At 45.2% G+C, this 17500-nt stretch overlaps 1 protein-coding gene across 1 annotated transcript in view; it reads right to left on the reverse strand.

Moving 5' to 3' along the window:
- Positions 1 to 9044: 9044 nt before the first annotated feature.
- Positions 9045 to 17500, reverse strand: part of spred2a (sprouty related EVH1 domain containing 2a) — a 30749-nt gene continuing 22293 nt past the window's right edge. The window contains exons 4-6 of the mRNA XM_063199391.1: positions 16718 to 16782; positions 14361 to 14525; positions 9045 to 13755 (exon numbers count right to left, since the gene is read on the reverse strand). Of these exons, the coding sequence (XP_063055461.1) occupies positions 12601 to 13755; positions 14361 to 14525; positions 16718 to 16782 (1385 nt within the window). The 3' untranslated portion in view covers positions 9045 to 12600. The remainder of the gene's footprint in view (positions 13756 to 14360; positions 14526 to 16717; positions 16783 to 17500) is intronic.

Raw genomic sequence — 17500 nt, forward strand, 5'->3', positions numbered from 1 at the left:
TTCTAAATTTCAGGGATTTCAGTATACCCACTTAAAATTGATTGATCCATTGTTTTGAATAGTACAAATATATACAGTATAACCACTTAAAAAATGCTCAAATATACAGTATACCCACCTTAAAAACGTAGACTACACCACTGCCCACCAGGTTGGTGGGGCGGGTAATTAACCAGTGCTCTCCCCCATCTTCCTCCATGGCTGAGGTACCCTGAACAGACAGTACCGTCCCGTCCTGCCACACCGCTCCTTTGGGTCGCCCTTTGGGTCGCCCTTTGGGGTTGCCACTTGCCACCTTACATCGGTGAGGCATGAATGCAATTTCATTGTGTGCAGTGTGCAGTGTGCAGTGTGCGCTGTGGTACAATGATTATTGTCATCATGGCACAACACATGCAGGGCCGTAGCGAGACACAAATACTGAGGTCAAATACTGCGTGCTGTACTGCATACTGTGCATTTAGAATGCTTCAAACACTTCTGTCAAACTCTTTAAGTTTCTTTTCATTAAACACTGCCTTGAGGATACATAGGTTTGGCTTAATCAGACTGAATTTATCATTGTTGATCATATATCGATTTTCATCATATCAATTTTACATTGCTGAAATAACATACAGAGGACATGGTAGTTACTCCCATGAACACATGCATGCAGATCAGAAAGCCATCCTTTATGTAAGGGTTAACGTTCGGCGAGAAGGTCGCTACCGTGGAATAGCAGCACGACAGAGAGAATCTTTAGACCCCGACGCGGAGCGGAGGGGTCTTGTTCTCTCTGAAGTGCTGCTATTCCACAAAGCGACCGACTCGCCGAAAGTTAACCCGCTTATTATATGGATATACTTAAATGATTCACACATGGCGGGGACATTTCTTTAGGCCTATTTAATTTGATGTCTGGGCTATTCTAGTTTTTAATGTCAAAGGATTGTTGCTGCGCAAAACAAAACAGTGCCGTTGTGGAACACCGCTAACAGCTAGGTAGCCAGGACAACAGGTGTTGTCTATCACAGCAGCTGATTAGAGTCTTGTTGAAAAGTCGCTTTAGCAGTGAAAAGTCTTGTTGCCATTGACAGCGGTCTGTTATAGACCAACCCGTCCGTTATCGAAAAATAACAGACGTGCGAACGTTGGGGAGCCCCGTTGAAATGAATGGAGCATTCGACCGATGACGTCACAACCATATAATAAGTAAGGGTTAACGTTCGGCGAGAAGGTCGCTACCGTGGAATAGCAGCACGACAGAGAGAATCTTTAGACCCCGACGCTGAAGTGCTGCTATTCCACAAAGCGACCGACTCGCCGAAAGTTAACCCGCTTATTATATGGATATACTTAAATGATTCACACATGGCGGGGACATTTCTTTAGGCCTATTTAATGTTAAGATTGTTGCTGCGCAAAACACAACAGTGCCGTTGTGGAACACCGCTAGGCAACAGCTAGGTAGCCAGGGCAACAGGTGTTGTCTATCACAGCAGCTGATTAGAGTCTTGTTGAAAAGTCGCTTTAGCAGTGAAAAGTCTTGTTGCCATTGACAGCGGTCTGTTATAGACCAACCCGTCCGTTATCGAAAAATAACAGACATGCGAACGTTGGGGAGCCCCGTTGAAATGAATGGAGCATTCGACCGATGACGTCACACCATATAATAAATAGTGAAGGGCATGGCGATTCTTTCGCGCCAGTTCGTTCTCTTCGTTCAGTTCTGCTGAGGAATTCGTTCGTTCACAGTTCGTTCAGTCGTTCATTTTGATTACGTCACGCCACAATGCAAGAGAGCAAGGGGTGAATGACGAGCGAACTAGTTCAGTGAACGAGAGGAGGAGGGGGGCATTCATACTTTGCCTGTGTGCTTCTCATGTCCAAACATATCAACTTAACTCATTTTGCCTAGTAATATTATTTATTTAACAGCAGCACACATTTAAAAAAGCCCAATTACAAGCTGTTTTTAACCAAAAAGTATGCCTTCGTCTCTGCCACGTTAAGTTGTTTATTCGTGGTCATGGAGACTGTTGCTATGCGCCCAGGCTGGTCTCTCGTTCGCGGGCTGAATACAGTTCGTTCTCGCTGTGCTGTGTAGATCTAAGGTGCTCCTCGTGTCTAAACATATCACCTGAAACCTATTTTGCAGATTAATTTTATGTATTGAACAGTAGCACCCATTAAAAAAGAATAAAAGATCATTTACAAGTGGCATTTCCAACTAGAAGTATGCCTTTGTCTCTGCCACGTTAGGTTGTGTTTTCGTGGTCATGGAAACCATTGGCTGCAGTTAATTCACTGGCTCCTTGTTCAGGAACGAGAGCTCAGCTCGTTCAGAGCTGTGAACTGTGGACTATGTGAGCTGCTGAGCTCTTCTAAATTATGAACTTAATACCTGATATGTGTAAAAGCTCTGGTAATATTAAGAGATCACATTAAGAGATAAAGTGGTGCCCCTTTGCGCAGATTAAAATGCTCATTGGACGACCACTTCTGCTACTGTCTGACTGACTAGTGACAGAGACCGGTGATTCACCAACGAACGAAGTGAACGAGAGGCTGGGAACTAGTTCGCTTCGTTCACTTCAAAGACTCGTTCAAAACGACCGGTTCGTTCATGAACGACACATTACTAATAATAAAATACAATACACAACACACACTTGTCATTCACTGGATAACTGCGTAGACTGGCATCATATACATGTAAAAGCGTATTTGTTTCACGGCAGTGTATTCAACGCAGTGTTAATTTTGTCGACTAGACTAAGACTAAATATATTAGTCGACTAACCCTTTCAGAGTTTAATCGACTAAATTCTGACTAACAAAAATGATCTGTGAAAGACTAAAACGAGACAAAAATGTTGAGGACTTTTAGTCGACTAAATAATGACTAAACAAAAATGATTTGTGAAAGACTAAAAGTGACTAAGACTAAGAACTAACTTTTAGTCGACTAAATTCTGACTAACAAAAATTATTTGTGAAAGTCTAAAAATGATTAAGACGTAGATGTTTTGGGGGGCTCAGACATAAATTGGTACAACCACATCTAAAGCCTATAAATTAATTGATAATTGGTAATCAACCTTTAAAGGGACACTATGGGATTAAAAATATTTTGAATACAGCTGAATCCATCCACCGACACTTATTTGAGTCATTAAATGAATGCTCTGGACCACTTTCGCACCCCACTGTCAGAAAATCCTGAATGTAACTTTTAGCAGACTGACCCTAAGGAATATTGGAGTAGAAGCTTCTCAAACAAAACAAAAAATCCCTTTATGAATACATAGCACCAGCGACATATTCACATTTGTATGCATTATTGACTGCTGGCACAGTGGGATTAAAAACATTCTCACCGAAAGTTTAGCTAGGTTAGATTTAGAGACAGGCATGATATTGGCACATAATTCTACATAGCCTAGTGTCCTTTTAAGACACAGTGTTATAAATTTGCTATTACCAGAATGGCAATAACCAAGTCCTAGTGCATTACTAAAGGCCCTGTGTTTTATTGTATTGTGACTTAAACTAAAGACTAAAATGTTTAGACTAGGACTTTTAGTCAACTAAGTAATGACTAAACAAAAATTATTTGTGAAAGACTAAAACTAGACAAAAATGTTGAGGACTTTTAGTCGACTAAATAATAACTAAACGAAAATGATTTTTGAAAGACTAAAAGCGACTAAGACTAAGAATGGACTTTGACACAAGACTAAGACTAAGACTAAATAGAAAAATGGATGACAAAATTAACACTGATACATCGTTGAGGTGTGGCACCTTTGCAAGTTAAGCCGGTGGTCCTCAGTGCCATGGGAAAGCACTTTTGTCACGTGAGTAGGTTTGCCTTTCTGTTACTGGGGTGATTTTCTGTTGCCAATTTCTGTTTCGAAAATGCTCTGCGGTGCCTGATCAAAACCATGCCTAACCATAACCTGTCTGTAAAGCAATGTTTCTGCTGCTTGTCTTTTGCCAAGAACAGCGAAACAAGAGAGGGAAATGGCTAACTTGTTGCAAAATTGGGCTAACCATGTTTTATGTTTTTTTTTAAGCATGGTTCGGCACTTTTTTTTTACTACGGTTCAATCATGGTTTGACTATGGTCTAAGTGAAAAAGAAGTCAGTGACAATGCTCGTCTACTGTGTATTTAATAGAGCAATGCACACTTTGCCTGATGAAGACCTGAAGGTCGAAACTTTGCTCTATTAAATACACAGTAGACAAGCAGTGTTGCGGACTTCTTTTTCACTTGGATTTACTCTCATTGTCCTGCACCTGGCCCATCGGGTGGGATGTGCACACATCTACTCCTCTGAACTTGACTATGGTCTAACTATAAAATTAGGGGACCTAGTGAACGTGGGGTCTGTTGTAAAGGTGGCCCCTTCAAAAATAGGCCTAAAGTACAGCGTGACATCCTGGTTTGTGTTCATAGTACGGCCCTTGGAGGACTTCATAAAAGTTGAAGTGGCCCCTCGAATGAAAAAGGTTTCCCACCCCTGATCTAGATAGATGCTATGCATACTGACACGAGCATGCACACACATACGCACACACACATACACACACACGCATAACCTTAACTATTTGACCTCACGGTCTGTGTGTGTCTCTCACTTGCAGAGTATTTCCTGTTTATTGAGTGATGCTCTCACTGACCCTCACACACACATACATACACACACACACACATATACGCATGGACGCGCACACACACACACACATACGCACGCACACGCACACACACACGCACACAAACACACACACACATGCGCGCGCACGGACACACATACACACACACGCACGCACGCACGCACGCACGCACTCACGCACACACGCACACACACATGCACGCACAGTGTATGCAGAGACGTACTGTATGTTACAGACACATAATAAACTCTCTCTCTACCACACACACACACACACACACACACACACACACACACACACACACACACACACACACACACACACACACACACACACATGTTTCGTCTTGGTCCGGAGAGGTATAACTGCTACTTTTTCAATCAACATCAAGCAAGCAGATGAATCGGCCTGGCGGAGAAACTAGCTGGCAAAGAAGTCAAGTTGAAACTAGCTGGCTAAGAAGTCAAGTTGCTAGCAGCTAAATGCACTGGACAGCCCTTGGGGCCAGGGGTGCGATTCTCGACAACATCGATGCTAACTAAACTAGCAACTTACTTGGTTGTAATGCAAATTTCCTATAGGCAACTTACTAAGTTGCTAATTGGTTAGCAGCGACACTGTCGAGAAACTGGGTCCAGAATCCTTATCTGACTACGCAGAGAGTCAAAACACTTGATAGTGTTTATCAAACAAACAAGTGGCTTACACAAGTTTGTCAGGCCTCTGTGCTGAGCTGAGCTGTAGTGAGCTGAGCTATGTGTGTGTGTGTGTGCGTGTGTGTGTCTGTGTGGGCACGTGTGTATATGTGTGTGTGCAGGGCCGCTGACAGCTTTTGCTGGGTCCAGGACAAAGTAATCTGAAAGGGCACCCAACCCAATACGTACGTATAATGCAAGTGGGACCCCCCTATCTCCCTGGGTCCAGGACAACATACCCGTTTGCCACCTGTGGTTTGTGTGGGTCTGTGTGTGTGTGTGTGTGTGTGTGTGTGTGTGTGTGTGTGTGTGTGTGTGGGTGTGTGTGTGTGGGTGTGCGCGCCCGCGCTGTCTGCACTTGAAACTGGAGAATTCTTGTTGATGCAGCTCATTGCAAGTTCAATAGACTTTGTGTATCTGTATAGAGTGTGTGTATGCGAGGGTGTGTGTGTGTGTTCACTATGTGTGCTTACATAATGAGTGTGTACGATTTTGTCAGAGTGTGTGTGTGTGTGTGTGTGTGTGTGTGTGTGTGTGTGTGTGTTTATGTTTTGGGGGAGGGTTTTCGAGGAGCATTTGAAGTGACTTCATCAAAACAGCGTGCTGTAAATGCTAGCATGTGTGTGTGTGTGTGTGTGCGTGTGTGTGTATGTGTGTGTGTGTGTGTATGTGTGTTATATGGGGGCGCTGCTTGCTGGCCAATGTTTGGGATTCCAAAGTAAGAAGAACACAACCTCAGAAAGACTGCTCTCTCTCTCTCTTTTCCTCATCATTTATTACGTACCCCAACCCCCTTACAAGGCCTATTCTCTTTGCGTCTCTCCCTGTCGACATAAAATTATTTTTGGAATTTCTTTTTTCCCTTTTATTTTCATTCCCCAGAAGTGTGGGACCAGTTTCAGCCCTGGCAATGCTTTTTCCCTCCTTTATGACAGGACAGTTAAGGTGGTGACAGGAAGCGAGTGGGAAGAGAGAGACGGGGAAGGGCCGGCAAAGGACCCAGGCCGGGAATCAAACCCAGTTCAGCCGCATGGCAGACGAGTGCCCTACCGTTTGGCCACGGCAGGGCCTGGCGATGGTTTTTTTTGTGTGGACGTACTGTATTATTGGAATCGAATTGGAAAATACTATAAACATCTATATGCCATCTATCTGTGCAAGTGTTTTGCTTTGTGTGCATTATGCTGTTCGACAAATTATCACCCAACCTGCACAGTTAAGCCTTTAAAATTATTAAGTAAGGGTTAAGGTTCGGCGAGAAGGTCGCTACCGTGGAATAGCAGCACGACAGAGAGAAACTTTAGACCCCGACGCGGAGCGGAGGGGTCTTGTTCTCTCTGAAGTGCTGCTATTCCACAAAGCGACCGACTCGCCGAAAGTTAACCCGCTTATTATATGGATATACTTAAATGATTCACACATGGCGGGGACATTTCTTTAGGCCTATTTAATGTTAAGATTGTTGCTGCGCAAAACAAAACAGTGCCGTTCTGGAACACCGCTAGGCAACAGCTAGGTAGCCAGAACAACAGGTGTTGTCTATCACAGCAGCTGATTAGAGTCTTGTTGAAAAGTCGCTTTAGCAGTGAAAAGTCTTGTTGCCATTGACAGCGGTCTGTTATAGGCCAACCCGTCCGTTATCGAAAAATAACAGACGTGCGAACGTTGGGGAGCCCCGTTGAAATGAATGGAGCATTCGACCGATGACGTCACACCATATAATAAGTTTAATTAATCACTTGTCAGCCAATGCTTAATTGAGTCAATGGTAATTGAACGATGACTCTCGCGACCACTTCCATAGTCTGGTGTCAGAAAACCCCAAATGCAGAGATGTCCACTACGAGTGTCGTGGGAAACACTTCTCATACAAAAAATTGTTTTACATACCATGTTCAGATTTGTATCAACTGCTGGCATTCCGTGATGAAAAACATTCTGTCAGCGACTTAATTTAAACAGCATTTTTTCATGTTTCTGTAGTTCATTCAGATGAACAGGAGTAGATTTAGTTGTCCTACAGGGACAGCTAACCTTATGTATACAGGGCATGATACGTAATGACAGTGTTGGGCAAGTTACTCAAAAACAGTAATGCATTACTGATTACATGTTACTGTCTATTCAAAATAATCCCTTACACTACAATATTACTAAATTTAAAATGTAAGGCATTACACTACTTTTGCATTACTTATTTAGTTACTCTCGCCAAAATAACTTCATATGGATAACGTGATTTGCGGTGCTAATTACACTCATGAGTCATGACTATTTCACCTCCCATCCAGGTGTTTCCGCAGCATGCAATAGCAGGTTGAAGAATAGCTTCTTTCTGACCCACCACACTGAACATCATTAAAATCCAGGTTACAGTAAAATAGATTGTAACTTAAGTTACTAGCATTTATAACTAGTATATATTACAGATTTTCCCCATGTAATGCCTTTCCATTACTTAGTTGTAATGTTTTCGGTCAAGTTGGTTAGTCTGTTTGTCTGTCTGTCTGTTTGTCAGCAGGATAACTTAAAAACTAATCAACGGATTTGGACAAAACTTTGTGGAGGTGTAGGTAATGAGCCAAGGAACAAGTGATTAAATTCTGGTGGTGATCCGCATCTATACATCCTATACATCTAGACGCCCCTAGTGACCGCAAATGAAATTGCGGGACAGGGCAAAACATTCCATTTTCTAACTCCACAAAAAGAAGGCAGAAAGACAGGGTAACATAGTCAGATGTTCTATCAAGCAGCTTCCTTGGCGGAGGTCTGCACTCTCTGAGTGCTTCTAGTTTCTTCTTGGGTTTTTAGGTTATGTCTTTTCCACCTCATTGGAATAACTGGTGTAACCTCTGTGTAATATCATGTGATATGAGATAAAGGCACTTCTACTTGTTATACCTATGCCCTCAAGATAAGTGAAATAGACATGGAACATTGAAATCATTGCCTGTGATGATGGTTTAATGACGACTGTGGTCCAAGAGACTTGTTCATAATTCACTCGTAATCTTTATTTACGACTGATAGCATATTGAAAAGAGGTTTGAAATGTTTGAGACACATTTTAAACATGTTAAAATGCTGAGAACTACCGAGAACTAGGCACGTGTAATTAGCATGTGAAGAGCTTTTTTCCAAAACGCTATAATTTCAATTTTCATTATTTGTTTATTTTTTTTTCCTGATTTTAATGTAGCATCAAGGGGTTTGGAACTGGGCTAACCTTATCCAATTTTTCGTCATCAAAGTCAAACATCAAAACAGTGAACTGACATTAACTGAGAATTGTTTTATCACTTTTTAAAATTTCACTACTAATAATAATAATTTTTTAATACATTTTTGAAAAAGGATATATAGCGTTTAGCAAAAAAAGGAGCTCTTCACGTACACTGCTTACTCTGATTGTACCAAGCAAAAGGGACTAGAAGCCTTTTCCACAGCAATGTTGTCGATTTGGGATACAACTTTCCAGAACAATCTATGGCCACATTCTGTGTTTTGGGGGAAAGTTCAGGGTCACACACACACACACACACACACACACACACACACACACACACACACACACACACACACACACACGCACACACACACACAGTTGACACATGGTACACAAAGCATCTGAACTGACTTAATAGCCCACCTCAGTAAAAAAAAAAAAATGCACTAACAATCACACACACACACACACACACACACACACACACACACACACACACACACACACACACACACACACACACACACACACACACACACACACACACACACACACACACACACACAGTGGGATGGTCCTGACACTAGGCATATTAATGATCACAGTCAGTGTACGTTTAAGTGCCTTTGCTGAAAGCGAGAATCAGGGGGTTTCATATTCCAAGGACATGACTGGAGTAATGCACCAGGCTAAGTCAACCTACAGAATGTGGTAAACCTGCCATTACCGGTATACAGGGGTGCATTTCACCACAACGTCATTGCTAACTAAGTTAGCAACTTACTTGGTTGCAATGCAAAGTCCAATTGAGAACCAAGTAAGTTGCTAACTGGTTTACCACATTCTGTATTTTATGCTATATCTTCTTTTACCATGTGTTGGACAATGCTGTCAGTGTTGCAACTGTACACTGCTCCTAGATGTCTTAGGGGAAAGGCGGAGTTTCGTCCACCTTTGCAAAATTTAATGAATGGAAATGTTGGTGTTTGGGTGGAGAGTTGTCTGGATACCAGTCTGAGTGCAGGTATCATTTTGTCAAGAAAGCGATGACTCCATGCTCTGGGGCCTATACTCCAAAGCTCGCTCAGGAGTAAACCAAGTTAAGTTAAGAGGTAAATCACCTAATAGAAGAGGCTGGAGTCCTCATTTTCTCAAGTGTTACTCCTCAACCAGCTTTGTGGTATAGGCCCAGTGTTGCCAGATGTGTCTGATCAAATCCCGCCCAAAAGGTTCTCAAAAAACGCCAAAATGAGCTAAATTCTGCCCAGTTTCAACAAATTGCAGTGGTTTCTATGGGCACAAAACTGCAGAAAAAAACGCCAAGTGGCCAATTTTTCCCGTTTTTACCCGCAGACGGCCACCCCAAGTAGCCAAATTGGGCGGGTAACCGTCCAATCTGGCAACACTGTATAGGCCCCTGTTGTTAGCTCATTTATGACAAAATCCGGGGATAACTGAACCTGGTTCGTCACCCAATCACCTTCTTGGAATGAATCTCCCTGTGTTATCAACAACTGGCAAGCTATGGCAACAGGTAAACACAAACAAATCAACAAACAAACAAGTCAACAAACAACCATACCAAACTTATCGTAAAAAAAAAGAAGACAAGAAATAAAACGACTAATTCAAGCCTTTACAACACATAAGTGTAAAAATATAAAGTACCGGTTTATGAATATTTTCATATAGATTTTTTTTATATAGAAACAGATATTTTTTTTTTTTAGTCCATAAAATGTATATCTCGGAAGCTTCTGAGTTGTACCCCTTTGACACATGACAAACTAACAAAAGAAAGTAAATAAAATAATGTGAAAATAAAATAAAAAAATAAAATTAAACAAAAACAAATAGCCATCATGATTGTGGAGACAGTGGGCATTTCTCAAAACTTAGTGCGCACACTTCCAAGTGTATCAGCCTAATTGGTCACGCCCAGTGATTGGATATTCTTTGGTGAACTCTACGGAGTATCCAATCACTGGGTGTGACTAATAAAGAGTATCCAATCACTGGGCGTGACTAATTAGGAACACACTTGGAAGTGCGCGCACTAGGTTTTGAGAAATGCCAACAACCAACCCACTCTGGTCACAAACAAATAAACAAACAGACAAATGACAAATAAAAACCGTCTCCGTTCCTTTAACCCTATTCCATTCCTCGCTCAGTTTGTTTTTGTTTCTGTCAGAGATTTGGCAAACAAAAGGTCAGCAAGAAAAGAAAAAAATATAAACAAATACAAAAACCAAACAAAATATATATTTATATATATTTATATATATATATTTATAAAATAGAAACGCCCAATGCTCATAGTCCTTAGGGCTCTCTCTTCCCCTCTTTTCTTGTCTGTTCATTTTAGAGTACAGGGTTCCATCTTTCCTTTCTTTTCTTTTTCTTCTTTCATCCCATGCTGGTGATCAAGTCCAAACTACTTCCTTTCTGTTTTGTCTTCTACGTCCTCTCTCCTTGTCCCCATTTTTTTCTGTCGCATTCATCATGTTCTCTCCATCGAAACCACTTGTATATAAGGCCTGTACACATTTTGACACGTTTTAGACAATTATTTGGCCCCGATTCAGGAGTGGAGGAGCCCTTAATCGTATCTTAGTACCCAGACTACTACAGGCCTTCCATGGGGGGTGGGGTGGGGGTTGGGTATGGACAGAGGTATTGGAGACAGGTGGGAGATGGGGGCTTGGAGAATTTGTCTTGGCATTGATTATTCAAAACTGGATTGTAAAGTAGAAATCTAGGTTCGGGGTGGCAAATTCCAGATCACCTCTCTGTGGATCAGATGATCACTCTGTGGTCCGCTCTGACAGGGCGATAGCTTTATTTCACAAACTGTAAAACATTGCACGCCAGTGAAACGTGAAAAAAGTAAGCTCCCCTGCTGCCTTAAGTTTGTAGGTAAACTCAACACAAGATTTAAGTAAATTCTAGGCTTTCTCAAGTTACGTTAACTTGCACACTGAAGGCAGCAGGACAACTTACTTGTTTACGTTTAACTGACTGCAATGTTTTACAGTGCAGTGTTGCTGTTACAGTTACACTGTGACTAGCACACTGTAAAATTAAAAGGGATCCTATTCAGGTCCCATTGCCCACAAGTGATGGTCAAGGTACCAGTGACCGTAAAAACATGTCACCCCCCAAAAAATCACAGTCAGTCACGGTGTCACTCCCAAACATCATGTGACATCCAAAACCTCCTATCAGTTTCACAATTCACAGTTCTGTTGTCATCCCAAAGACGATGTCATCCCCTCCCAACTTTTTGTCGGCTCTCGTACTGGGTCGGCCTCCTTACGCTGTTAATACATTGCAAGCCAGATAAACGTAAAAAACTGAGCTGCCCTGCTGCCTGAAGTTTTTAAGTTAGCTCAACTTGAGGAAGCCTTGAATTGAGCTAAGCCTTAAAAACTTAGGGCAGCAGGGCAACTTACCTTTTTACGTTGAACTGGCTTGCAATGTTTTACATACAAAACTTCTGTCTATACTCCCAATCACAAGTCACGGTGCCCACCCCAGAATATGTGTCACCACACCCCATTAAAGTGTCACCTCACGGTCTTGTGGCGGTACCTGCGTTGGATCGTCCCCTTTTAAGAAAAACCTCCCTAATCACAGTCAAGATGTCATCCCCAAGAAGTCTGTCATACATCACCCTACTAATCCCAGTCAGATCCCATACACTTCCAACCTCTGTTAGCCGGGTTCAGGGCCATAACGCAAAGCCTATGTAAGGCAGGGAAAGAACCGCACACCGATGATCTCTCTTTCAATCCATTTCCATTCCTGTGACGGGCGCATTTCTCGAAACCATAGTTGCTAACTGCGCTAGCTACTTTAGTGTTTGCAACGCAATTTTCGCCATCAGCACAATTACCCAACTTGCTAACTGGCTAGCAACTATGGCTTTTGAAAAAACGCAACCCCAGCAATGGAAAATGGATTGAAAGGGAAGCTCACGGGCGCGCGGTTCTTTCCCTGCCTGGCGTACATCACCCCACCGCCTTGTGCCGGCCCCCGCAGCAGTGCACGGCCACGCCGCAGCGGTGGCAGGCCCTCAGCGGCCCGTAGCAGCACATGCACGGAGCCAGCACCGACAGCCCCAGCAGTGCCGCCCAGCGCAGCCAGAAGCGCTCGCCCTCCGAGGCGTCGCAGGAGCACGGGTCCGAGTAGTCGCCCTCCGGGTCGGACATGCAGTGGTAGAGCAGCGAGTCGGCACACCACATGAAGCTGACCCGCCGGATGCAGGTGCGGACGGGGTCCGGCGCCTCGGTGCAGTGGCCCCGGCGGTTGTCCTCGCGCCGGAACAGGTCGCGGCAGTAGACGCACTGGGCGCGCTCGCCGGAGCAGGAACCGGAGCCGGCGGTGGTCATGATCCCGCCGGCGATCCCCACGGCGACGGAGGAGGAGGAGGAGGACGTTCCGCACCCCGTGCCGCCGATGCCGACGACGGCCGCGGACGAAGACGAGGAGGAGGAGGAGTCCGGCCGGCGCGCGTTGGAGGACGACGAGGAGCGGAAGCTGCCGGCGAAAGCGCCCAGTCCCCTCCGCCACTTCGACTGCAGGCTACGGGGTTGACCCGTCACCACTGCCACGCCCCTCCCGTTGCCGTCCCCCCCGTCGCCGTTCCCACCCAACTTCTTGCCCTCGGTCCGGTGGGGGTCCCCCTTGCCCCCTCCCCCGCCCCCGCCCGACGGGTACGGGTAGGTGTAGTCGTGTTTCGGAGGGTCCGACTTGTCAAAGTGCACGTAGGCGTCCGGGTCTGTGACGGGGAGGAAAGGCGTGTGGCCAAACGGCTCGTGGATGTGATGCGAGTGGATGTTGTACTGGTGGTGTTGGTACTGGTGGTGGTGGAGCGGGTGAAGGTGGTGGTGTTGGTGGAGGGGTCTCAGGGCCGCCAGGGAGGACGGCGGGTGGTACAGCGCGGTGGTGGTGGTGGACGTCGGGGTGGTGGACGACGTCTTGTTGTTGTTGCCGTAGCCGTAGCGACCCATGGCCGGGTGAGCGTGGCGGTAGTCCTCGTAGCCCGTGCAGAGCCAGGCGCGCTCGCGGGGGTTGATGCGCACGATCTCCTCCTCGGGCTCCGTGTCCGACACCAGGAAGCGGACGTGACGCGACGACGACGAGGTGGTGAAGGACGGCATCGACTGCAGAGGATCATGGGACATGGGAACAGAGAGAGAGGGGGTCAGAGAGAGAGAGAGAATTTGAATTTAAAAACATCTTTATTAAATATTCTTACAGTATAAATACAGTGGTACAAATTGTGCTATGGTGTGACAATCGCAAAAAACAAAAGTTACAAAGGTAAATAAATAGCTACACATCTCAGCCAGGTGCCAGCAAATGTGCCCTCTCTCTCTCTCACACCCCCCTTCCCACACACATACACACACAGGTCCAGAGAGAGGTTCTGACCTGGTCCATAAAGTAGTGGTCTGAGAGGCAGTGCTGGTCGTACAGTTGGTCCATGACTTACTGCTCTCTCTCTCTCTCTCTCTCTCTCTCTCTCTCTCTCTCTCTCTCTCTCTCTCTCTCTCTCTCTCAGGTCCAGATAGCGATTCTGACCTGGTCCATAAAGTAGTGGTCTGAGAGGCAGTGCTGGTCGGACAGGTGGTCCAGGATGTACTGCTCTCTTTCTCTCTTTCTCTCTCTCTCTCTCTCTCTCTCTCTCTCTCTCTCTCTCTCTCTCTCTCTCTCTCTCTCTCTCTCTCACACACACACACACACAGGTCCAGATAGCGGTTCTGACCTGGTCCATAAAGTAGTGGTCTGAGAAGCGGTGCTGGTCATACAGGTGGTCCATGATGCACTGGTGTCTCCGCGTCTCACACAGGCTGATGGGGGCCAGGGTCTGCAGGGACGTCTCCCGGTCTCGCGCCCGCTGGGACGAGTTGGACGAGCTGTCTGTCGCATTCTGACGGAGGAGAGATAATGGGGAGATGGCAGGAGGGAAGGTGGGGGTGATGGAGGGAATAAGAGAAAGAGAGATAATTAAAGGTGGGGTTGCAGGTTAACCATTTTAAGAATATGTACTATTATGACATCACGTTGGGGGTTCCGCAGGCTCATAGGAGTCTATGTAGAACCTTAGAATCCTGGGGGAGTTCCCCAAACGTGATGTCATACCTGCAACCCCACCTTTAACATTAGTTTAGAAATCAGTTCTGCTAGGGGTGGCCATCTTATATAATTTGTAATTAATTAGAAGGACGGCACCTGCTGCAGAAGATCACGAGGAAGAGAGAGACAGACAGGCACACAGAGACAGACAGACATAGAAATAATACTGGCAGTTTCACCTTTCAACTCAAAATACATTAATACCCCCCTTACTGTTAACTAGCAGAGCAGACAGAAAGAACACACACAGACACACACACAGACAGACATACACAGACACAGGATATGCACTGGAAGTGCCAGTGTTTTCTGGGAAGTGACCATCGGAAGCGCTGTTGTTATTTATGAATGGAACGCAGCCTGTGTGTGTGTGTGTGTGTGTGTGTGTGTGTGTGTGTGTGTGTGTGTGTGTGTGTGTGTGTGTGTGTGTGTGTGTGTGTGTGTGTGTGTGTGTGTGTGTGTGTGTGTGTGTGTGTGTTTGTGTGTGTGTGTGCTATATTAACATGTAATGAATTCACCCTGCATGTTTTTAGATGCATTCTGATGCTGTCTGACCGTGTTAGCACCGTCTACAGTTGTCCGGCTAAAAATGCTTTGCGTGCAGACTTCCGCTTGTGTATGTGTGTGTGTGTGTGTGTGTGTGTGTGTGTGTGTGTGTGTGTGTGTGTGTGTGTGTGTGTGTGTGTGTGTGTGTGTGTGTGTGTGTGTGTGTGTGTGTGTGTGTGTGTGTGTGTGTGTGTGTGTGTGTGTGTGTGTTAGACAGAGAGAGAGAGAGAGAGAGCTATGCATTGTGTATGCAAGGTGATGTATTTGTAGCGTATGTGAGTGTGTATGTGTGTGTGTGTGTGCAAGGAAGCTGACAGGAGGGGGAGAAAGGGGTCACTTGTCCCGGGCCCAAGGAAAGAAGGGGTCCAGAATTGGATCATCATTACATTGTATGTATTGGGTAGGGGGGCCCTTTCAGATGCCCTTGTCTCGGGCCCAGCCAGAGCTGTCAGCGACCCTGTGTGTGTGTGTGTGTGTGTGTGTGTGTGTGTGTGTGTGTGTGTTGCATATTTATACCCCCCTGTCTGAGTGTGCGCACTAATTATCCATTTTAGCCCCCCGACCAGACAAGACGGTAGGCACGCAAGCACACACACACACGCACACACACACACACACACGCACACACACACGCACACGCACACGCACGCACACGCACACGCACGCACACACACACACACACACACACACACACACAGTAGGCACAGGACCAGGTCAGACCAGGCCTGGCATCTGGACATACTACACACTACTCTAGAGGAAACACACACGCACGCACGCACGCACACACACGCACACGCACAGAAACGCACGCACGTACACACACATACACTCTCCCTCTCCCTCTCTCTCTCTCTCTGTTTACCTCTGTTTCTTTTAAAGACAGACACAAGCACATACACGCAGACACATACACAGATACAAACACACAGGCAAATAAACACACACACAGACACACAGACACACACACACAACCATTGCACACATCCACCTTCTATTTGAAAAGCAATGCTGGTACACTATATATTCACTCTCCCTAAGCTTGACACATTTTTGTTTTTGTCCTCACAGACCATTCTCTCTTAACACCTCCCTCACACACATAGTAGTGGTTGCCACGGAGGTCTATTCACGTGACGGCGTCTGCGTATTCAATAATAAAAATAAAGTGTATGTCCCAAATGGCCTATTAGTTCTTCCCCACCAACCGGACACGGTGCTGAATCCATGCACGCACACACGCATGCACGCAGCCACTGTGTCAAATCCACGCACGCACGCACGCACTGCCCTGAACCCTTCATGCAAAGTGTATAACAGCTGCTATGAATGTGTTATGCAGCGACACGTCAAGTACAGTGTGGCGGGGTTTTTTTGTTTTGCTTTCTAACCCCGGGATTGACACCTCTGATTTTTGAGGTTTTTGTATTCGTCACTCACCGTGAATACGTCGTCGTCTCCCAGCTCCGTCTCGTTCTGAAGGGTGGAGGAGGATGTGGTGGACCCTGGATAAGAAAAAGAAACCGAGGAGAGAGAAGTTAGGAACTACTGTACCTACACCAGGGGTTCCCAACCTTTTTCAACTTGGGGCCCACTCGAAATTGTCAAAAATGTTAGGGGCCCACCTCTGACCCAATTAAGAATAAACAACATACACCAAAATATGATTGTTATTTTTGGAAAATGATTTCAAGGCCCACTTGGAATACCCCTCAGGGCCCACCACTGATCTACACAATTGTGCCTCTTGATTTATAGTAGCGGTACATGCCATTTGTTTTGTTTTTTTACATATACTGTATTTTTTTCTTTAGTCTTTTATTAGATTATTCAAGTACAAAAAGAGGACATCCGCACACTTCAGGGGTGCATTTCTCGACAACATTGTTGCTAACTAAGCTAGCAACTTACTTGGGTTGCAATGCAATTTCCCATTGACAACCTACTAAGTTGCCAACTGGTTAGCAACGACACTTTTGAGAAACGGGATCCATGTCTTTTTTTTGCAAAGCTTTACTTGGTTTGCAAGCTTGGGGAAAGCATTGCACACAAAAAGACCTGAAGTGTGCCGATCTCTTCTTTTTGTACAGGAACTTCAACTAAATCCTGCACCTTCTAAACCAGTGATTCTCAAAGTGTGGTCCGGGGACCACTAGTGGTCCGCGACAGAGCTCAGGTGGTCCGCAAAGGGATTTCTACTTTTCCAAGACAAGCTATCAGAAG

This window comes from Engraulis encrasicolus, chromosome 1 (genome assembly GCF_034702125.1).
Source record: "Engraulis encrasicolus isolate BLACKSEA-1 chromosome 1, IST_EnEncr_1.0, whole genome shotgun sequence".
NCBI classification, from domain to species: Eukaryota; Metazoa; Chordata; class Actinopteri; order Clupeiformes; family Engraulidae; genus Engraulis; species Engraulis encrasicolus.